Here is a 23,701-nt window from a genome sequence, read left to right on the forward strand (position 1 = left end):
AATGAAAATGGTGTATATATATATTTGGGGGAAAATCAACGCGGCTAGAGACTGAGAGTGAGAGACGCGGTGAGGAAGATTCGAGGATGGGTGACTTGGACTCACGCTTTTGATTTTAATTTTTTATTCGATTTTTTAATAACGTAGTGTACGCGTTTGGGGGCGCGTTTTGCTATTTTATGAAGTGGGGAGGAAACAACAGCAAATACAAAGTGGAGTAGATAATTCTAATTATCCGCACATGGAATTATGATCAAATAACGTCAATTTATTTGTTTATTATCAAAAGTTGAAGATTCTTTATTAGGCTACTACACTCCTTTGCTTAAATTATGACTTAATGATATTTAATTTGCTAATTGTCTTATTCTTTTCTACTAAAACCGTGGAATCAAATTTATTAAAGTGATAAGAGGGGTGACGTCGGAAAGTAGTTCACTTCTGGAAGTTTACTTCACATTCTTTTGAAGAGAATAGAGGTGTTATTTTTATGCTAACATTAAGATATAAATATTTTGTGTGTTACGTAGAGAAAAATAATGTAAAAGAGAATAAAACAATAATTGAAGAGTGAGAAGATTATAAAAAATTGTAGAAAATAAAGTAAGAGACTAAATATGTTAGCTTTTACCAAAATTGACATGATTATACCATGTTAGAACATTACAAGTAAGAATATGGCTCTACTAGTATGGAACAAGGGTTTTACTCTTTTTTTTCATCGCGTATAAAATTTTAGTTAGTTTTCAGAATTTTGCAATACTATGGTTTATGTCTTCAATTTTGTATCCCTGTCCCTAGGGAGTTTGATGCGTGTATTGATTGTACAGTTAGATGTAAACTAATAGTACATGCAATATATAAAATTCGTCTTATTTCTTTTCCATAATATCCATCTGAGTGGATCAGTAAACCGATCCATCCTTCGTACTCTTTTCGTCCTAAGGTAAATGGGTCGTATTTCTATCTGGGTTGTCCTAAGTGAGTCGAATCATTTTATTTTTTTAGTAAATACTTTAATATCTCCCCTACTAATTAACTTTCTCATCAATTCTCTTACATTATTAACTATCTCTTACTTTACTCTCTTAACTTTAACATATAACACATCATTTTTTTTAAATCTCATGCAACTACCTTAGGATAGAGAGCATATTAACTTTAATCTGGATCATCCACTATTTAGATCCAACGGAACACGATTGGTCTTAGTTAAAAACATTCAGAGCATCCACAATGGATGCCCGATCGCGCACCCGATCGGCCGAGATCGGGCTCGGGCGTGGTCGGGCATCCATTGTAGGCGTCGGTCACGCCCAAGCGCAACCGAGAGTTCGGTCGCGACCGATCTCTCGCCCGATTCATCGGGCGTGAGATCAGGCGCCCATTGCGACAAAACACCCAAGCCCGATCTTTAAAAAAAATTTATAAAAAAATTGATTTTTAATTATAAAAACCGTTTTTTTAATTCAAAAAATCGATTTTTAAATTAAAAAATCATTATTTAACTTGAAATAAAAACTATAATTTCACAACGATCCATACTAAAAGAAGGATCCATGAATTAGTGAAAGAATATATTTTATAGAATATAATCCTTCACACTAAATGAGCAAGTATTGCATTACTTGAGTAAACCTTTTATAGATAGGTTTTCAACTCCAACTTTCATTGTGACTTCGATGTGGGACAAATGATAATTTTATAGATAGGTTTTCAACTCCAAATTTCTTTGTGATTTCGATGTGGGACAATTAGTTTTACACTTAAAAGAGAGTTTTTTGTTGCTTTATGTAAAAATTTGTTTGATTTCAATGTATAATCTATGTTTAGCCAAATGGTAATTATATCTTGGAAGATTATAGAGATTGTGTGTTCAAGTCCCAAACTCAACATACTTTTTTTATTTTGACCTTTATTATACTCTACTCATTTTATTCGATTAATGTAAGTGTTTTATTTAAATTTATTGTGTTGTATAATATGTTGGGGATAATCGCAGCGGAAAATGCAAAACAAATAAATCCACATAAGAATCTATTTAGGTGATTATGTGGGTCGATTCAATTTCATGCTTGAACATGTAGAGACATATAATTGCGCAATTAATCACATAATTTAATTTAAATTATGTTGTTGAATACTTACAACAATGATTCTCCAAAGAATCGAAGTGGCTTGCTACTTCTCCACGTGTAGATCTTGAAGCTTGATTGTGAATGCAAGACCAAAGATCTTCTAACCTATGACCCTTAACTCTATAGATCTAAATTCCTTGTGGGAGGAATCTCTTAGAAATTATAAGAATCTTGAAGGAGAAGACAAGAAAGCCAAGTGTGGAGGCTAGGGTTTGTGATAACATTTGTCTCATCTCCTTACATTCTTATTTATAGAGTTTATGATGGGCTAGGTTAGGGATCTATGGGGCTTGGATTGGGCCTCCCCAATTGGACCTTCTTTACTAATTAAATTATAACCCATAATTTAATATAAGGCCAATGGAATATTTCTTGTGCCACTATAGAAGAAATATTGACCGCCCATCCAATCCGTGATTACAAGCAATCCGGGTTAACCTCTTTAATATATTATTTCCCGTGTCTAAGACTTTCTATATCCATTAATTAATTTGTAGTCTGCTATAGACTTTAAATTAATTAATATCTTTATTTCCAAGAGTTTGTCTAGTACGAGATGTATATTAAAAATATACTTTTCCTTTTCTATTTATTCTTGGATTAAATCCAAACCGGCCGGGTTTCCGAATAATAGAACTTCTCTCGAACACCTCTTGGGGATATAGTCAAACCACGCAGGCACACGATTCAATGTAATAATAAAACTGACACCATACTAGTTATTAATTACTACTACCCAAGATATCAGGAATATTGGGTTACGAAAAACCCGCACCTATTGATAAGTCAAAGCAGCGTATGATTAAATAACGTGTGTCCTATATTATTACAAAGATTAGGAAATATTAAATCTCCAAGACATCGTCTTACAGTAGATAGCAACAAAGACGTGTCTATACTTTAGATCCATTCAATGCTATACCACACCAGTGTCACTAGTCATTCTCAAGGTAAAGACGACTTTTCGGATGGACACTGCAACCTTTCACGATAGGTAGCCAAAGCCTATCTAGGTTGTGAAAAAGTTTTACTTCTACAAGGTACCGGTTGGGCCACCTACTGTGATGACCTGTTCCACGACCCAACCTTCAATGTAGAAGACTTAGACTGATTTTACTTTCCGGCGCTTTAATTATATAATTTAATATATAATTAAATACGGTCAATACCCATTAAAGTAAAATACACAGTGTGAAGAAAACATTTATTATTCTCATTAAATGAAGAGTGTTTACAATATACAAGCAATTTATCAAATTCAAAAACTCGAAAAATGCTTTTTAGTATATATGTTCCAACATAATATTTTATTTATATTTTGCTATTTTTTATTTAATTAAAATTAAATATATAATTTATAATTTTTTTAAAAAATTAAGTAATGCATGATTTTTATTTAATTTAGTATTTAATTTTTCTATTTATAATATGTGAAAATATAAAAAAATAACATTAAAATTGAAACGAAAAATGGATAAGAGATAGAGCATCATCCACTAGGGCTCCACCATTGCAGAAAGATAGGGCATGCTGACGTGGCAACCACTAGGGCCCTCACTAGGGCTTCCACTAGGGCATCCATTGTGGATGCTCTAAGGAGTGATTCTTATTCTAAAGTACCCTTATATTGGGTTTCTATTATAGATATGTAGTACTCCCTCCATTCCATATAGTAATATAGTCATTTTGTCATTTTGGTACGTTCCATAGTAATAGAGTCATTTTCCTTTTAGTAAAAGTCAACACATTTTTCCACACCTACTTTACTCTATCTTACTTTTTTCTCTCTTCATCTCTCTACCTTTTTCATTTTCCACTTTATTCTTTCTTTACTTAACTCATCTAACACAATTTTTCTTAATCTCCGTGCCGAAAAGTTTTGCCTCCATTACTATGGAATGGAGGGAGTACAACATTTTCAAATTGCATATACATAATAAAGAAGTAGCACTCCCCCAGTCTTCATTAGAAGTCTCAGTTCTATGAGTTTTAGCTTTTAAGAAATTGTTTGAATTTGTAAATAAAAGTGGTAGAAAAAGTTAGTAGAATGTAAATCATATTTTTATATATTAATTTTATAATAAAATATCAGTGGACTGTGAGGTCCACTTTTTTAAAATAGTAAAAATAAAATAATTTTTGTTCTATTATTATTAAATGAAATAATTTAAATGATGGAACATTATTAAATTCTAGTGTGATCGTAAGATTTTTAAAATAGAATGTTAATTACAAAATTTTAATTTTTCTTAATTGTCTCATCCACATAAAATATATTGTATTTCAGTGATGCCCGAAACGACGTTGTTTCGTTAAAAATAAGTATTTTTTTCTTTTCCTTAATTGATATTTGTTGCTTCCTAAGTAATTTCTTTAATTTTAACTCAAACACTATACTATCTACCAACCAACAATATGGATTGAGAAGAAAGAGAAGTGAGGATGAAGGTGTTTTTTAGCAATAGCTAGTGTGTTATCGAACGACGCTACTTTGTCAATATAAATATTTTCCGACTAATTAATACACAGTCATGATTTCGCCAAAATTAAGAATGAAGAAAGAATGACAAATGTTTCAAACTTTATGATTTATATTTTTGTTTTTCTTAAAAGTGTGAGATCAACGGGAATTTAATTAAATTTAGTGATTTGTTCGGAAAATGTTATCAGACGGCATTATTTTGCGTACATATTTTGATTGACACATCAATGTTAATTTCACTCAAATTAAAAATATATGGGATAGTTGCGAATTTTCTGAACTCTATGATTTATTGTTCCACTTTTTAAATGTACGAGATTGACCAGAATTTGACAAAATTTCATAATTTATTTTGTAATCAATTAATTTAATCAAGATTCAAGCATAGATGAAGTTAATTTGTTAATTCTTCATCTCACTTTCATTTCGGTATCTCGCATGAGGATTGCTACACGACAAAAAGTGCATGTGCCCTTGATAACACTAGCTTACAGAATAAATGAAATACAAAACCTTGATAAATGTAGTTCATTAAATTTAGCGATAGTGATGGATGGAATGTTTTAGACTTTTAGCAAAGAGGAGACTGTACCATATAGCATAAATTTCTCATCTCGGCATTTAGGGATAAACATAAATACGAAGTACATATAAATGTGCTTACAATAATTAAAAAAAAAATGTGTATTTATATTTTCTAATATAAATATAAATATTTTTGTATATACACAAACCAAGAAAATATGTCACTAAAATCCGTGCTTGCTAAACATGCCAAATGCTTGTTAAACATAATTACCGAGCATGTACAGATATCTAGAAGTATCAAGTATCATGGCCATCGATAATTCATCGAGCGCTCATCAAGTACATAGTCACAAAATTATCAACATGTTCTTTTATAATGTATTACTACTATTTGTAGTTAAAATAGTTTTATTACTGAACAGTAGTAGCTCGGTCAATGTTTAGTAATTTAATCCAACATTTGTCAACAAATAAATACTTTTATGCTTGGTAGAAAAAAACACTAAATTGAGCACATATTCCTCGATATGTTTACTACTCCTCCGTTCCTAGTAATGGAGGCGTTTCTTTTCGGCACGAAGATTAAGAAAAGTTGTGTTAGGTAAGTTAAGTAAAAAGAGAGTAAAGTGAAAAATAAAAAAGGTAGAGAGATGAAGAGAGAATAAAGTAGGTGTGGAAAAATGTGTTGACTTTTACTAAAAAGGAAAATGACTCTATTACTATGGAACGTACAGAAATGACAAAATGACTATATTACTATGGAACGGAGGGAGTTATTTTTAACAAATTAATATTACTACCAAGCACATACATGCTCAATAACATTAATTTGATAAGTTTTAAAAGAGAAATAAGTTAACAAACACTACAATGTTCGGTAAAGTTGTTGTAATTAATCTACCATGAATTATTGGCACCAAAAAAAGATAGCTATATCATCTGTGAAATTGTTTATGCTAAATTTATAGCAGCAATTTAAAAGGTAAATATCTTATCCCGCGACTTTTGATTAATGAGATGAGAAGAAAATGTGTCGCTTTTACACATTTTCTAAAAGATTCTTGCAGTTTGAAATTTACGAAAATGTTCAAACACATGCCAAAAATGTGGGTTTATGAAATCGCGTGTTTCGATAGTTCTGCAAGAAAAAGGGAATGTCCAACTTTCTTCACGCAAAACTTATCCATTCGTATGGGCATCGGTCCCACTTCTGAGTAAAACTTTACAGATTTAATGAATCTAAAATTTTTAATCACAAAAATTGTGAATTTCACATAAGTTCGACTCGAGATAGTTCTAGACAATTTTTTTCACCTGAAACCTTTTTTTATTGTTTGTCTTTTTTTAAGCCAAACATTATATTTGTTGAAGCCCGTCTTGGAAATTTTGATCATGGTATATTAAAATATTTGTATTTTTTCAAGAGAAAGATGAATTGTTACAGAACAAAAAATGATTTTGGAGTTTGGACTAATTCTTTCACAAAAAGTCCGGTAGTTCACATAATAAATTTTAAGGTGGTCCAAAATTTTAGCATCAATCACGCAATATAACAATTCAACATCCAAAAAATAGGAAATTAGTGGATCAAATCACACTCATGCACCACAAAAGTTGAATCAACAAAAATTTTGAAGTCAAGAATTTGTATCTACTTCACTCCAACATTAAAACACCCATTATTTACTATCACAATCATCATTAACATAATGCAGTTTTTAATCAAGATTTTTCTAATCACAGCATTCTTCACAACACCTTCATTCCAAAGGAAAATACCATCATCACCTCTCTTTTACAGGGATGACAGAGCTGCCCTTCTTGAGTTCAAGGCCGGCATTTCGAACGACACAACCGGCATCCTCTCCACATGGATCGGCCGCGACTGCTGCAGCGGTGGATGGCAAGGCGTCGAGTGCTTCGAAGGAAGGGTCACCAAGCTGATCATGCAGAGGCCACCATCATCACAAACCCTCTTCATGAAGGGCACTCTGTCCCATTCTCTTAGCAATCTTCAATACTTGGAGGTATTGGTGATTAGTGGAATGAAGCATATTTCAGGTGCAATTCCACACAGTTTTGCCAAACTCAAACACCTCAAACACCTTGCTCTTGAAGATAACTCATTGGATGGAAGGATCCCATCAAGTTTAGGCCTGTTGGAGAACCTTCAGACAATGTCATTGAGTGGTAATCTTCTGACAGGAAAGATCCCACCAGCTTTGGGGAATTTAAGGAATCTGTTGCAGCTGACTCTAGCAAACAATTCACTCACAGGTCCACTCCCCACATCTTTTAACTCATTGAGAAACATCCAGTTTCTTGATCTCAGTTTCAATTCATTGTCTGGATCCATCCCAAATTTTCTCGGACGCCTCTCGAATCTTACATATCTTGTTCTTACCAGCAACAAGTTTGTGAACCAGATACCTATATCCTTGTTCAGCCTCACCAACCTTTCTGAGCTTTCAATCAATCAAAATCTACTAACCGGACGAATCCCAACTCAAATTGGGAATCTTAAGTCCGTTTCAGTATTGAGACTAAGCTCGAATAAGCTCACTGGCCCGGTACCAGATTCCATTGCACACCTTCACAACTTGTGGAATCTGAATCTGTCAAGAAACTTGCTCACAGATCCTCTGCCTAATAAAGCATTTGAGGAAGGGCTTCCTTCTCTACTATCGATCGATCTTTCTTACAACGATCTCAACTTACAAACCGTTCCTGACTGGATCAGGACGAGGCAACTGTACAATGTTCACCTTGCAGGCTGCAAGATCAAAGGAGCACTTCCAAATTTCACAAATCCAGAATTTTTAACCACATTAGACTTATCCGACAACTATTTCACAAAAGGGATTTCGAGTTTCATGGCAAACATGACAAACTTAGAAACAACAAAGATCTCAAACAACTTACTCACATCTGATCTCTCATCAATCAAACTCCCGGATCAGATCACGGATCTCGATCTCCACTCGAACCAGTTGCACGGATCACTCTCTAAACTACTCATCAACAACCACCTACACAGCTTAAAAGTAGTCAATATAGGAAACAATGAGATTTCAGGGCATATTCCAAGTTCAGTTTCAGACCTGACTAAGCTGGAAAGCCTTGACATTTCAAGAAACCGAATATCAGGACGAATCCCGGGGAGCTTGGGGTTGCTGGAGAGGTTGAGGTGGCTGGACGTGTCGATGAACAAGCTCACGGGGAGAATCCCGGAGAGCTTGCTGGGGATGGAAGAGCTGAAGCATGGGAGCTTCAGGGTGAATAGGTTGTGTGGGGAGATCCCACAAGGAAGGCCTTATAACATGTTCCCTGCAGCTGTATATGCTCACAATCTGTGCTTGTGTGCCAAACCACTGCCGCCTTGTAGCACCAAATACTACACACAGTTTCCTTACATGGTTTAAGTGTTTCATTGAGGTCTTGTAAAGTTTCATATCCAAAAGTTTGGTAGATTGATAGAGCAACTTGTTTCTTTCTCTTCAACATTACAAGTGATCAAATAAGAAAATAGTGGATGAAGGATCTCCAAAATAAGTATTCCTGCATATTATTTTAATAAAAAATTCATAAATTAAAATTAAAAAGCACACAATCTTTTGGATTTTTAAAAATAACTAGTAAGAAATTACATATTGCACGCTATGATTGGTAATCAAACGTTGAACTCTTTATTACTCTATTCTCATATTTTTTTTTCTTTTCTTAAAAAATAATCAATAATTATTCTCCCGGGAGTAATCAAATGCAAAAGCTAAATATCTTGCAAAATAACAACAATAAAAAATATCACACACTGTCAACGGTGGATGTTGTTAGGGGTGGGGATTCGGTCGAACCGAACCGAAGCGATAAGTCGGTTAACCGAATCCATTTTTTTCCAAATTCAAGAACCGGAACCGAATCTTAAGTCGATTCGGTTATTTGAGGAACCGATCGGTCCTGACCGACAGGTTATTCGGTTCTACCGAAGGAACCGAAATTCTGTGACAGAGAATAAAAAAATTTGTTTGCATGCGTTGGGATTTGAGCCATAATGTTCCATCTTCAAATTCTAGACTTCAAATTGTTAAACATTAAATACAGTATAAAATTCATAAATCGTAATCATATATTCATATTGGTAGACTACTGATGGTTTTAATAATAATTAAACTATAATATCATCACAAACATACACTACAAAATTCAAATACTAAAATATTCATATTGGCAGAATATGCTAATGGCAACGGGCAACAAACGATTCTATTTCTATAGGTAGAGTTTTTATTTTTTCATTTCTTTTTTACTTTTCAAAACTGAAATAGCAAAACTAAAATCAATATATAAAAAACTAAAATTAAATATAAAAAAATATCGGTTATTCGGTTCTAACATCTCAGTTTTCGGTTAGAACCGAGAACCGAGATTGGCTTAAACCTACTAACCTAAACCGAACCCTAACCTTATTTTTTTTGTTTAAGATTAACCGAGAAGTCGAGAACCGAAAAAATAAGATTCGGCTCTCGATTAACTGAGAACCTAACCGAGAGTCGAGAATCGTTTCCCCAGGCCTAGATGTTGTATTGACATTTTCTTTTATTATTATTTTGTTATATATTGATATTTTTAAACGGTTCAAATCATAGTTTGAAGTTTGTAAGTACAGTACATGGAACTAGTATTTTATGACTATCCCTCTAGGTATCATATGATTATTAGAACCTCCAATTTATTAGATGGAGAAAAAACATCACGTCAACTAAGTAGCATCGTATTAGAGCATGTTCAAGGGTATTGACAAAATTTTGTAAATGGATTATAACCAAATCTGTAATTCATATAAACTTAGGTGTCTTTTGTTACAAACGTTTATTTATAGGGACTTAATAGAAATTAACATAAGTTGATTTAAACAAAACCCCAGCATAAGCCCTTCCGATTTTGAAATCAACTACGCCGGCCTTCCAAACTCCGAGAAAGCAAAATCGAATGAAGAGAGAGATAGACAGATGGTAGTGAGAGAAAATTTGAGGTTGAGGAAAGTCCAGTCCCATTTCAACTGAGGGCGGAGTTTACAAGAGCAGCTGCAGCGCGCGGCCGCAAGCAGATTTCTCGGTCATAAGGTATGAGATGAAATCGTTTTCGAGGTTACAATCAACAGAGAAAATGTACACGCATTTAGATACTTTTTTTAAAAGTTTTTCTCTACTCTTCGATTGCAGTTTGTTTAATTGTATGAATACAAATTCCAATTCCTCCTGCAGGTCGAGTTATTAAGTGGAATTCATCACAAGAAATTGATCATTTACGCTTGTTCTGTTTTTCAATTAATTGAGGAACAGCAATGGCTTATGCAGTTGCACCGCATAAATCTTTGATTGAGGTTCATAATTCGCATAGGCTGAACTCATTCTCCAACCAAGCAGATATAAATTCGGATTCAAGGGCTACAGTTCCAACTAAATGTGCTCTGCGGCAGGCTGATACAAATGGTGCCAAATTCACACCTTCTTTGTGGTGCAGAGGGCAGCAAGCAGGTGTGCGCATTGATAGGCGTGGCGAACAAGAGATGAAATCAAATGGTAACAGGATGGGATCTGAGAGGAAATTCAACGGCAAAATGCATCCGAGCACGTATTCGTATTCGTTGAAGTTTGCCTCGGATGGTTCCTTCCTTGAGAATGATGAGAAGACCAACAATGAAATCCTCCAGAGTTTGTGCAGCCGTGGGAAATTAGTCGAAGCAGTGAAGTTGGTGGATGTCATGACACGCAGAAACCAGATTCCGGATTTTCAGTCCTGCATAAACATCATCAGAGGTCTGGTGAATGCTAAGCAAACAGATAGGGCTTATAAGGTTCTTCAGTTAGTCGTTATGACTGGTGGGATTCCTGATATTATAACCTATAATATGGTGATTGGTGGTTTGTGTAGGAAAAAGTATCTCAAAGTTGCTATTGATTTGGTAGAGTGCATGAGCTTGAGTGGTTGCCCTCCTGATACCATCACTTTCAACACAATTATACGAGCCATGTTCGATCAGGGCAAGTGTGACGAGGCTGTCCAGTTTTGGAAGGACCAGCTCAGAAAGGGCTGCCCTCCTTTTGTGATCAGTTACACGATCCTCATTGTGTTGGTGTGTAAGAAAATTGGAGCCACGCGGGCTCTGGAAATCATGGAGGATATGGCAGTTGAGGGGTGTTATCCTGATATGGTGACCTATAACTCCATTGTCAATCTTACTTGTAAGCAGGGGAATTATGAAGAGACTACATTGGTTGTGTGCAACTTTCTTTCACGCGGGATGGAACCAAACACTATAACGTACAATACCCTGCTGCATTCTCTTTGTATGTATGGGTGTTGGGACGAAGTAGATGAGATGCTTTCCTACATGATTGAAAGCTCGAGCCCTCCTACATCTGTAACATACAATATTATTATCAATGGTCTGTGCAAGGAGGGACTGGTTGATCGTGCTATTGACTACTTTCATCAGATGGTTTCAAACGGCTGCTCTCCTGATATTGTTACTTATAACACCTTGCTACGTGCATTGTGTAAGGAGACCATGATAGACGAAGCTATTGAGATTCTTCACCGCTTGAGAAATACAAATTGCTCTCCCACCCTTATCACATACAATATTGTGGTTGATGGATTGGCCAAGCAGGGAGTGATGGAGAAGGCAATGGAGGTGTACAAGTACATGCTGGAGCATGGGCCTCGCCCTGATGATGTAACATATCGATGCTTGATTTGGGGCTTCTGTCGGGCTGATCAGGTTGAGGAAGCCGTGGAACTGCTGAATGTTATGGGGTTGTATAACAGGCGCAGAGTGAGGGACAACTGTTATAGATTCATCATTCATAGGTTATGCAAGAAGAAGGAAGTGGATGCTGCTGTTGAAGTTGTAAAACTGTTTATTTCAAGTAGAAAAAAATGTGATCCCATCTTTTGTCCCACCATTATTCTAGGAATACATGCTGCAGGCATGATCGATGAAGCTGCAGAGCTCCGCAAGAAGTTGATAGAGAGAGAGTTGCTCTCTCTTTAGGGAGGTAGTGTAGGTTTAGCGTTTCGGACAGGAACGAGGGGAGGCATATGCTTGTGTTTTGAGCTCATCTTAGGAAGAGAAGGGCAAGTTTTTAGGTTTTTTTTTTTGTAGGAAGCAGAAGAGAAAGCTAAAGAAACTCGTTATTTTTGAACGATTTAGAATAACTTTAGATGCAGATTTTTGGCCCTTCATTCTGCTCTTGGAGTTTTTATGTATGGATTCTCCACTCGAAATATTGAATTTTGTATCTTATCAAATACAAGTGTGCTTATTCTCCACCCTATGTTATATAGGGGAACTAATCCCTCAAATTGAAAATTCTATCACGGTACTATTCATATCTACCAAGATTTCGTCGTTTCTTTAAACCAATCCATTTCTAAATGAATGTGAAATCACCATCTAAGAAAATATGATAATCCACATTCCACAATAATTTTAAAAGTAACAAAATTAGAGAGACCTTGTTGATGATGGAGCACAATGAAAAACTAATAGCGTTGTTAACAATTTGAAATTGGTTTGACAAAACTAGGACTTGTAAAAATGATCAATCAAGATAGATTTTGACATCAATGCCATTGTCAATAAGGGACTGAACAACTGCCCTTATTTTCCCTTCAAACTTATCTCTTTCCCTGGGGGTATAAGAAGCTGTATACACGTCAGCTTCTCTCGCCCTATCGGCCAAAATCTGACCTATTGCCAAACAAGCAGGTATGTCGGATCGTGATCTCAGTGCAGCCTTGATATCTTTCGAGTTTGTACCAGCAACAGCAACCTGCTTGCATGTCACTCTGTGGGTGATTGAAGCAGAGACGAACCGCTTTGAGATGAACACGTCCAGGGTAAACGGCTCCATGTAAGCAACGGTACGCTGTTTGAAGGATACGTGCTTGTTTGGATTTCTCGACTTCTTTTCTTTTTGATAAGTGTATGGCCTGCTATTATCGTCATCTAGAAAATCTTCGACGCCAAAAAAGCTTCTTGGCGCCAAAGACGGCTGCAAGAATCAATTCTTAAGATTAGAATCGATATCTATTGATATTCTTCAGTTGTTTAGGATAGCCAGTTGAGCAAAATGGAATAGGATTTTGCCATAGAGATGGACAAAAAATGATGAATGAAAAGCTACAAATTCACCTGAGCAGAGTGGAAACCGCGTATCTGTGATAATGACCGGATTTCACATCCTCCATCCACACGAGCACATAACTTGCGGCAAGCTAGTCTCAACATGCTAACACAACCTAAACAGAATGCCAAAAGAGTCGAGGAAAAACAAGATAACAATATCTCCACACTCCCACCCTAAAACTCTACAAGCACACCATTCTTAAACAAAACTCATGTTGGGAGCCGTCCCGTCTATATAAGCCAGAAACGTACTGAAGTATCATCTATGAATTTGATCAAACAGGCATCACCATAAATTTGTAAATAGAGGGGGACTCAAACCAAACAAGCAATTACAAGGTCCAGAAAAGATTATACTTTTCCAATCCAAACTGAATTATCCTTTGATCTATACATAAACAAACTCAATCTCTTGTATAGTAACTAAGTATCATATCACATGCTGGGATACAAGTTATTCCTATCAATTTCTTCAAACAAACAGTAGCCATGAAAGAGAGAGTCATCTTCTAACTTCAACTTAAGCAAATCAGGCCGAGTAAAAAACCCAACCGTGAAGCCCTATTTGTCAGCTAATCTCAAATCCACTTCAAAGTTGGATTATTTTTAAATTTTATTTTTTGTATTTCAGTCTTGGTTTATCTCCGGGAAGCTAAATTCACCGTCAAAACAAGAAAAATAAAATGAATTACTCAAGCCTTAAAAGAAGGAACCATTCGTTCCTTTCTTCATCCATCAGTTTCATACATAAGAAACAATCTAATGATAGAAAGGTGAAGTTCTTACCTAATTTCGAAAGAATCGAAAATGGGAAAACTAGGTTCTTCAAGCCTCTAAATGGGGGTTAGTGGAGAGAAGACGGCGGCAGACTCGCGGCGGAGGAAGTAGGGCCTCTCCAACAAGGTGTCAATTTGGGTTGTGTAGAAAGTAGAAACACAACTCAGAATTGTAACCAATTAAATCATAAATTTGATTATTCAAAATAAAACATTAAAAATATATTTTCTCTTTCGAAAATTTCCAAACTAAGCAAAGTCAATAATTCTTTAAAATATTTTTTACATTTTTATTTTCTTAAATTCATGAAATTTTAAATTTATAATTTTTTGGAAATCAAATTAACTTTCGATTTCAACATTTTATACCCGTGACACAAAGCTTATTCATATTGAGGCGGATTTTTTTCATCTCCATCATATGAAAACACGTTTAAGCAAAAAACAAATGTGTATTTTAGTCTCTATAAAAACATCCTCACTTTTTAAAACACTCAGCCAAACAATGAGACAACCTATCTCACTTGAGACCTTCCAAAAACAGCAAACAATGCAATGTGTAATACACATTAAACAGAGAATAATAGGGTTGAAGCTAATTTAATTGAAGAGATCTCAAAAGAAGACATAAACAGAGAATAAAGAACTCTGCTTCAGAACAGAAGACAGCAACTACAAAAATCAGGAAAGAGTAGAAGTAGGTAAAAAATATAACTTCAATTACATTATCAACATTCTGATTCAAAATGATACACCATGTCACCTGCAAAGCTAATAAAAAAAGTATGTTCTCATCCTTGTGATCTCAAGGCAGCTCTAACAACTTGCTTTTCATCAGCAGGTGAATGCCTCATGGTTTCTATTCCAATATTAAAATTTCCTGGAGTTCATCTATCCTGGGGGGACCTCTGAACTTCGTAAATCTACCCATCAGAGGACTCCAGATCCACAAACACCTTCGTATCATATCCCACAACATTACTTTTTCCTTTATCGGACTTTGGTGGAGCGCAATTAACTCCAGGCTCCATCTTATCAGTTCCCATCTTTGATTTGGCGGGGTAGCACAAGTGATCTGGATTCAGAGGTAAGGCTGAAGGATCGAGTTCAAAAGAGTAAATGGGCACTCCTTCCCTTTCAGAGCCTGTCATTTTGTAAGAACGAATACAGTGTGAGAATCTGTACATTTCATCGGGCCTTATCATAAAAGATTCGGTCATGCTCTGGCAACTTCTCTGGAAAAGGCACACAAATCCTTCAACTTTGTCTAAGTAACAAACCCTTGCACCAGACAAAGTATTAAAATCCGATAGCACCTCAACAATTTCATATTTGTACTTCCCGTGCCTAGCAGGCTGGGAGCTCCAGCTCAAATCCCAGTCCTTAAATACAGCCCAAACCTCCCCTTGTCTAGGATATATGTATAAAGAACCTCTCTTACCCTTCTCACAGGGCACTTGCTGAGAAAATATGAGTCTACTTGGCATTTTTTGAACTTTGCCAAGCCTAAAAGCACCACAACCAACAGGTAAATCTTCATCTATCCATTTCTTCTGAGTGTCATCTGCAGGTTCAGCTTCTAACCATGTGACGGACAACTCAAACGGAGAGAGTTGTACCTTCTTCACCTTTGCATAATATCTTGGCATGCCATCAACTGAATCATAACAAGCCCAATACTGGTTAACAGCAAAACAGTTGGCATTACGATCCTTATCAAAATCACTGAACTCTGGATCATCATATTCAAATTCATCCTTATCCGAATCATCAGAATGTGCATCCCAGTCAGAGCCAATTTCAGTTTCAACCGCATCAGTACCAACATTTGGCGTACAACCGCCTTTTTCCTTTGTATTGACTTCTATGTCAGTATCAGATCCTGTTTCTTTACTCTCAGACTTGGAAAATTCTGAATCAGCATGTAAACCATTTTGATTCTCATGCTTCACAGATTCTCCATTCAAAGCATTGGATTGCCCATTTTCATTATCTTCTGGTAACTTGTTCCCTTGAGATCTCTTGCAAGACCCAGGAACAGCAACATCATCATCATCATCACCAGCACCTTCGTTGTAGGACACATTCTGCCTTTTTCGAGAAGATCTTCGTGGAAATTGGACATTAGTAGGTCCAGAATCTGGATCAGTTGCAACATCATTGACATCTTCTAGATCAGATTCACTGGAGGTGTCGTAACTCTCACTAGATTCTGAAGAATCTGAACCCCTTCTTCTCCCCTTCCTTTTGTTCTTTCTGTTGCCATCTTTCCTATTATTTCGATCACCACTGCCTGTCCGATCTTCCTTTCCACTTCTTTTGGCCTTAAAGTCTCCATTGACATTTGCAGCCCTTTCTACTCCCTTATCTTTGAAAATAGTTTCTGTCCGAAAACTTGGTTGGGGTCGAACTGTTTGCTTGTTGGCACACCACTGGGATGCCATTTGCGATGCCGAATATCCCATGCCATTTTGAACACCCTGTTTACTTCCACCATAATTTGGTATCCCGTTCTGAGAACCTTGAGCACCAGTTTCAAAAACACTAAAATTCTTTAAGCATTTCGGGCAGCGCAACGTTGTGTTCACATGTTTTCTATCTAATTGGTACTTAAAACAACAAAATGGGCAACTTGTGCAGAACACTTCCTGCCTGGCAGAAAAGCTCGACTGTGTGGTTTGATGTTGATTCATACTGTGAAAACCATTGGTAACTTTGACCTCAGGTCCACATTGAGTTTTCTTTAAGTGATGATGTGGAGGAACTACTTGAGCAGATCTAACCAGTACCCTGATCTTCTGATCATATAAAAACTTCTTTTGGGGATCTGAAAGCACAGCATTTGCCTCACAGATCAACTTAAAAGCAGACTCTGCACCAGGAAATCGATTCTTATCAGGATGGAGAAAAAGAGCAAGCCGCCGATATTGTTTTTTGATTGTCATCTCATCAGAAAACTTTGCAGCTTGAAGAAGTTCATACCAGTCCTTTTCAGATCCAGACACCATTTTTTGTGCTGCACAATGAACATCACAGATGCTAAGCAGCTGGGTAATATTCTCAAGTTCTGGGTAAAGATTCTGTGCCTTCAGTGCAATTTTCTGAGCCCCCTCAAAGTCATTGTTTTTCATTTTCATCTCAGCCAGTTCCCTGGCCCGGATAGCCTCATCTTTGTTGCACTCCATTGATAATATAGAGATACAAGATTGTGTAGCAGTGAAATACCCCAAACAATCTTATTAAAAGGCAACGTAGAGAGTTTTCTTCTTGTTGATACGACCTGCAACCAAATTGACACTTTTTATAAAACAATACTCTATAGTAAACACACATGTAATAGTTATGGGTAAAGTTCTCAGAAGAAATAGTTATGGGTAAAGCTTGGTACCAATAAGTTAAAACACAAGTTTGATGAACCCCAGTTAGATATAGAGAAAAAGATACAAGTGGAATTCCACAGCCTAAGACAAATGCAGGAAAAAAAGACGATATAATCATGCATGCTGGTCTGGCATTTACATAACAGGGCACATTTAGTGGACAAAACAAAATTGGAGTTAAAATATTCTCCAGAGGTAGCTTTGAACTCAATGCCCTGCTTGTAACTTATCATCATGCAGAAACAGACTTATAACTTCAACCACTGGTGCAGATATCCAAACTCCTAACTAGTGGCAGAGCCACATGACCTCTAGGAGGGGCAAATGCCCATTCTCAACTCCTCAAAATTTCCTCACATATGTTTTTTCCCCTCCTAAGTTGAATCCCTGGCCCTGCCCTGCTCCTAACTATCTTATAACAAACATACACTTAATAGTAACAGATTTACACAACAACAATCAATCTTAAGGAGCCAGAATGTTAGACTAAAAGGGAACTCCTTGAAATTTTTCAAAGTCTGTAATTAAACTGCATACCATTTTATAAATTATGGCTCTCTGTCCAAACACAGGATGTCAACTCAGAGCAAAACTAGCACCATGTCATTATTGATTTTATGCTCTATGGAAAGAGTTAATAAGCCACTGCCAGGCATGCGAATTTTTTTTTAAAAAGGAGGTAACATACAGAAGGCGAATTGCTGGAATATCAAACAAAACCCTAGAAACGGACGAGATTGTGAATTTGCATACTCACACAACCCTAAACAACCACAGAAGCTACAACCAGGAGACGATTCACAGAGCAAACACAAGTAAATATATACATGCAGGTGATCATATACCCAGACTCACCTTTTATCTGTTCCGTGAATTGAAAGATGAAGCAGTTTGAAGATGCAGAGTGAAATGGGCGAGAGAAATTTGCGTGCAAAATGAGGGTTGAGACTTGAGAGTGGAGGGAAATTGTAGAGTGAAAATTTTTGGGGAAAAGCTAAGAGAGAGAAGAATATTTGAGTAATTTCATTTGCCTCAAAATTAAATGAAGTATGCCACTTAGAGTAGATACATACAGCCAAGAGAAGTTGCATATTGTCGTGTACTCTCTAAATGCAATTTGCCAACTTTATATTATAGACAATATAATTGGGCCAACATTAACTGGATCAAAGCCCAATGTCCTTGAGTTGTTACTTTTTGAGAAAAAAAAACTATTCAATTTTTTTATTTTAGATGAGAAAAAATTGACACAAATTCATTATTTTTTATAAACTTATTTCTTTCCAAATTCTGCTTTTTACTAACAATATTTAAATTTTGTCTATCAATTAATAATTTATTTGTTTTAATTTTGCAATCAATTAGGATTTGAGTGCTGATATAACTTGATAATGTACTTATATAGAACTATCGAATGTCAACAAAAACGATGTAACATTATAGGCAATGCAACGATATTATATTATACTACTTACTAAACAAAAAAAATTATTTGGTGTATACACTTTCATCTCATTGCTCATTTTATATACACCTCATCAATCTTTCTTAATTTAAAATTTAAGAAGACAAGGAAGGTTGATTAGTTGTAAAAAGATAAATCAATAGTTTAAAATTCATTTTACAATTATATATAAAGCTGGTATGTAAAATTATAATTTGATAAAAGTTTAAAAATCTACCGTCAAAATGTAAATGTGGGACTGACAAGGGAGTAAGAGCATATCATGGCCGATGGAGTTACTAAAATAAGGCGTCTTACTACTGACAATAATATTGATATTGTGCAACAATGCAAACCAATTTAGGACCTTGTCATCACGACTATCAAACTACTATGTTGGCTATCAGATCATTGTATGCACACTATAGTTCACGATTTTTCTGACCAATTATGAACTTTCACAAAATTAGGTATTTCTCACAATCTTTAAAAGTGGTCTTAAAAATTATCAACTTTTCAAATTGTGCGAATTTTCCACACTAAAGTTTTCAACATAAATTTGGCTACGTTGAACGCCAAAAAACCTATGTGTAATAGTCGGAACTGTTAGAGTTTGTATACTAGAAATCACCTTTCGAGTGATTGAATCCTGTTAAAACTCTTATTTTATTTTCCAAATGAATAAACAGATTATTTTTGTCATAATGTTGTTATGTTTTACATTTAATGAATGTTTATTACATATTTAAATGTATAAATAACTTAACAAAGTCTAAGTCTTTGTTTTAGTAGACCGGTTGTGGACGTCGTTCACTTTAAGGTAACACGGTCAGTTCTAAACAAAGAAAAAGAATAATTTCACAACCTAGATAGACTTAGACTACCTATCGTGAAAGGTTGCAATGTCAGTCCGATTATTTCTAAGCCTTACTGAAATAAGATGACGTTGGTGTGGTATAGCACTGAATGGATCTAACAGCGAGACAGTCTTTATGCTATCTACTGAAAGACGAGGTCTCGTAAATTATTTCTCAATCAATGTACGTTAGCATTGAGCATACGGTATTGATTATGCACTACTTTGACTTACCAAATGGTGCGGGTTTTTCGCAACCCAATAAGCCTGGTATATTGGGTAGTGGTGATTAATATCTAGCGGTGCTAGGATTGCTATTATGTTGAATCGTGCGCGAGGTGAGTCTCGTTTGATAACATCCTTAAGAGAAGCTTGAAATAAGGTTTTATTATTCGGAACCTAGCTAGTTGGAGTTTAATTACTCTATGAATAATAAATAAGATTTTCTTGTTGAGTCCTCTCTTGGAATGAATAAGATATTAATTAATTAAGTCCATAGCAGACAATAATTGATTAATGGATGTTTCTATATTAAGCGCGAGAAATAAATATAAAGTATTGGAAACCCGAAGTACTTATAATTTCGGATTTGGATGGGGAGTGCAATATTACTTCTGTAGTGGTTGCTCGTAATATTCCAATTTTAAGCTTATATTAAATTGGGTTTAATTTAATTAGTAAAAAGCTAATTGGAGGAGCCCATATCCAAAGCCTTCCATAGATCCCTGTCTGGGCCCAATATGTGACTTATTATAAATAGGAGAATAAAGGAGACAGAAAATACACTTTATTTTCTCTAAAATTTTCGGCCCCCCCTACTCCTAGTGGTGGTCGAATTTTCTCTCCTCCGAGGGAAAGGATTTCTGTCTTCTCTATTTAAGTCCTAGTGCACTGGTGAGATCAGCCCACCCTGATATCAGTTCACAGTCCGGGAACCAGTCAGAAGATCCGTGGTTTTGTACTAAAGATCTTCACGCGGAGAAGGCGCTAGCTATCTTCGATTCTTTGGAGAATCATCAAGGTATAATGACTTAACCTTAGAAAAACATGTTTTAGGTTTCAATTAATTTAAAGCATGTTATTATTTGAGTTATGAGCATGATACGTGAGATAATTACGCGAATAGAATTTGTCTAAATAATCCGCTAAATAGATCTGAATTATTTGTAATTGATTTATGTAAGCGCTTCCGCTGCCAACCCCTTCAGGAACTACATTCCATCTAGTAGGAAAGATGAAACTAATGATGATATGGATGTTCTAAAATTAGTATCAGCATTTCATTTAGGAAAAATTTACGCTGGAAACTTTATTGTGGGAAATCCGCACAATTTGAAAAGTTGATTTTTAAGACCACTTTTAAAGATTGTGTGAAATACCAAAAGAGTTAAAGTGCATAGATTAAAGAAATATTCCCTTCGTCCCGCCATAAGTGACTTGACCTTTTAGCTGCATGCACAATATGGAATATCAAGCTTCCTGGGTCCAGAGAATCCACTAGATCACAAGGTCTAGGAACTCGCGGACGCTGAAAGACCTCGGTCGTTGGACACACAGTTTATCACTTCAAAACCCTCAACCCACGTATACTTATGAATTAGTATATGGAAGCAAGGATCGATCCCACGAGGACAGATGCGAAATCATGCATTTAAAGGGCTTTTGGCTGCTGCTACACAAATTTGGGTTGAGGAACTTATACTAGACAGGGGAAAAGAAATTTAACTATCTCTAGATCTAGGAACAGGAAAACATCCACGTAACACAGATTGACATTATATCATCACTACCTTCAAACCAACTTCCTAGATCTAGTAATATCACTACCTAATCTAGCTAGGCAGACTCGATGCATGCAGTGGGGACCATTTTCCCAAAATAGAAGTGTACGACCAAAAGCTGCAAAATAACCAATTCTAAGCCTAACTACCTACAAACGCAGAGCATCATCGGAATTTAACTGAAACATGATGAAAATAGAACAATACTTTGTAACTCAACGGTGACCAACAGATCGGACGTTAGAAAACACCGAGAACCAAAAAAAAAACTCAGATCTCTATCTCCTAGATGAAGTAAAACAAAAATGAAAGCAGAAACTCAAAATCCATGCATAATTCAATTCCCATGTTCATATCCACACTTCGGATGCTAAATCCACTCCGGATCCAAGCATCCGAGACAAACTCCGGTCAGAATCATCTCCATACTACAGATTCACCAATTCTCTGCAGATAAACCACAACAACCACAGATCAACTCATATTCCCCAGATCAAGTACGCAAAGCATCCATCAAGTGAATAATAATCAAACCTCCGGAACAAACTCCTCAAAACACCGAATCAACATAAATCAATACAAAATCAACATCATCATAACATGAAATTAAATTTATAGATAAACAGCAAGTAGCAAACGAACAAATCGACTTCGAACGGCGAAGTTCGACAGAATCCAAAACATAAACGCTGAAAAAATAAATGATTGTATCTTCGTCCTCCTTGAGGACGGTGTTGCACATATTCTCTTGATTATGAGACCTCTATTCTACCGCAGAATTCTCATTTCCCAAGTGTGTGTGTGTGTGTGAGCTGAGAGCTATATATTTTTGTGTGTTGCATGCTCCTTCTTATATAGGCGTGAAAGTGGGTCCAGCAGAGGCTTTTTTTGTGTTGAATTGTCTTCTTTGCCCTCAGCTTCGGACTCCCTTCGTCTAGCCATTTTCTTTCTCGATTCTGCTCATTTTTCGCCTTCTTCCTTCGCTAGTCCACTTCCTTCAATTCTTCCTGGACCTGGCGAATTTCCTTCACACACCTGGCTTAAACAATGTGTTAGACCCAGTAAATGGTGACTTTTCATCATATAACCGATGCATGAAATTAGCCTTATCAAACTGCTCACACTTAAACCATACTTGTCCTCAAGTATAAAGACAAGAAAAAGAAATAAGGCGAATTTCAATGCATGGTTATCCCCTGACCGACTCTCTAGACTCTAACTTAACACAGACTCCTAGACCTAGACACAAACTGACACACAAAATGACAAAACACTTACAGGAAAACACATAAACACATATGCATGAACTAGCTTCAACTTTTAGGCAACCGTCCCCATAAGATTAAGGTCAATCCAACAGGCTGCACTTCTCCAAATTATCCTCTTCCCTTCTTCCACCTAATCAATTTGTCGGTTCGTCAAGATAGCCTATTACTTTCCCAATTGTTGGATTCACTCGATCACTCATTCCTCACAGGGATGTTACGACCGAATCCCTCGTAAGTTATTGTCATACCACTGAAGCATCGGGTTATGAGAGTTTTCTCCTTCCTACACTTCGTTTCCCCTTTTATTCCTGGGTCAGGTTACTATTGTTTCCTGCCCTTAGACATATTTTCCCTGGACTTCGTCCAGCTTATACCTCCTATATATATATATAGGGTTGTGCTAAAATGACAACACCATTTAATATAACACCATACCACCATTAGGGGCCCTAGGATCTGGAAATCCGACCGTTGCTAAGCTGCCATGTGGCAGCTCTTTTTTTTTTGTTTAATCAAATTAAAAGGCTGAAGGGCAAATTGGGAAATCTCTTTATAATTTGATACAGAAACAGATTCACGCTACCCTTCTTTCCTTCCATTCTCAAAGATTTTCGTTTCTGGATTTGTCGCTAGATTTCTTCAAATTTTTCAACCAATTTCGATTTTGATTCACGATTCTGCAATATCTATCGCCAAATTTCACCCAGCATGTTTAATCCAGTTTGAGTTCATCTCAATTTGACCAATTCAATGACACGAGCTGTGCGATTCATCTCAGTTTTTTCAACCAATTTCGATTTTGATTCACGATTCTGCAATATCTATCGCCAAATTTCACCCAGCATGTTTAATCC

At 36.1% G+C, this 23,701-nt stretch overlaps 4 protein-coding genes across 4 annotated transcripts; 2 read left to right on the forward strand and 2 right to left on the reverse strand.

Annotated features, from left to right (window-relative positions):
- The first annotated feature begins 6,805 nt into the window (after window positions 1–6,805).
- Window positions 6,806–8,686, forward strand: LOC125186142 (LRR receptor-like serine/threonine-protein kinase FLS2). The gene has a single exon (XM_048082476.1). The coding sequence runs from the start codon at window positions 6,858–6,860 to the stop codon at window positions 8,568–8,570; it is 1,713 nt and encodes a 570-aa protein (XP_047938433.1). The 5' UTR covers window positions 6,806–6,857; the 3' UTR covers window positions 8,571–8,686.
- Window positions 8,687–10,115: 1,429 nt separating this feature from the next.
- On the forward strand, window positions 10,116–12,483 carry LOC125187144 (pentatricopeptide repeat-containing protein At1g08610). The gene is made up of 2 exons (XM_048083673.1): window positions 10,116–10,271; window positions 10,413–12,483. The coding sequence occupies exon 2, from the start codon at window positions 10,493–10,495 to the stop codon at window positions 12,203–12,205; it is 1,713 nt and encodes a 570-aa protein (XP_047939630.1). The 5' UTR covers window positions 10,116–10,271; window positions 10,413–10,492; the 3' UTR covers window positions 12,206–12,483.
- Window positions 12,484–12,689: 206 nt separating this feature from the next.
- LOC125186811 lies at window positions 12,690–14,283 on the reverse strand. The gene is made up of 3 exons (XM_048083263.1): window positions 14,129–14,283; window positions 13,349–13,455; window positions 12,690–13,208 (listed from the first exon to the last, which is right to left on the reverse strand). The coding sequence occupies exons 2-3, from the start codon at window positions 13,442–13,444 to the stop codon at window positions 12,756–12,758; spliced, it is 549 nt and encodes a 182-aa protein (XP_047939220.1). The 5' UTR covers window positions 13,445–13,455; window positions 14,129–14,283; the 3' UTR covers window positions 12,690–12,755.
- A 508-nt stretch (window positions 14,284–14,791) lies between these two features.
- On the reverse strand, window positions 14,792–18,535 carry LOC125186212. Its single transcript, XM_048082559.1, has 2 exons — window positions 18,354–18,535; window positions 14,792–17,398 (listed from the first exon to the last, which is right to left on the reverse strand). The coding sequence occupies exon 2, from the start codon at window positions 17,301–17,303 to the stop codon at window positions 15,042–15,044; it is 2,262 nt and encodes a 753-aa protein (XP_047938516.1). The 5' UTR covers window positions 17,304–17,398; window positions 18,354–18,535; the 3' UTR covers window positions 14,792–15,041.
- Window positions 18,536–23,701: the final 5,166 nt, after the last annotated feature.

The sequence above is a fragment of the Salvia hispanica genome, chromosome 5 (assembly GCF_023119035.1).
Source record: "Salvia hispanica cultivar TCC Black 2014 chromosome 5, UniMelb_Shisp_WGS_1.0, whole genome shotgun sequence".
Taxonomy (NCBI): domain Eukaryota; kingdom Viridiplantae; phylum Streptophyta; class Magnoliopsida; order Lamiales; family Lamiaceae; genus Salvia; species Salvia hispanica.

Coding starts and splice junctions, on each gene's coding strand:
- LOC125186142 (XM_048082476.1), top strand. CDS start 6,858: ATGCAGTTTTTAATCAAGATTTTTCTAATCACAGCATTCTTCACAACA.
- LOC125187144 (XM_048083673.1), top strand. CDS start 10,493: ATGGCTTATGCAGTTGCACCGCATAAATCTTTGATTGAGGTTCATAAT.
- LOC125186811 (XM_048083263.1), bottom strand. CDS start 13,444: ATGTTGAGACTAGCTTGCCGCAAGTTATGTGCTCGTGTGGATGGAGGA. Junction 13,209..13,348: donor GCGGTTTCCACTCTGCTCAG/GTGAATTTGTAG, acceptor TGATTCTTGCAG/CCGTCTTTGGCGCCAAGAAG.
- LOC125186212 (XM_048082559.1), bottom strand. CDS start 17,303: ATGGAGTGCAACAAAGATGAGGCTATCCGGGCCAGGGAACTGGCTGAG.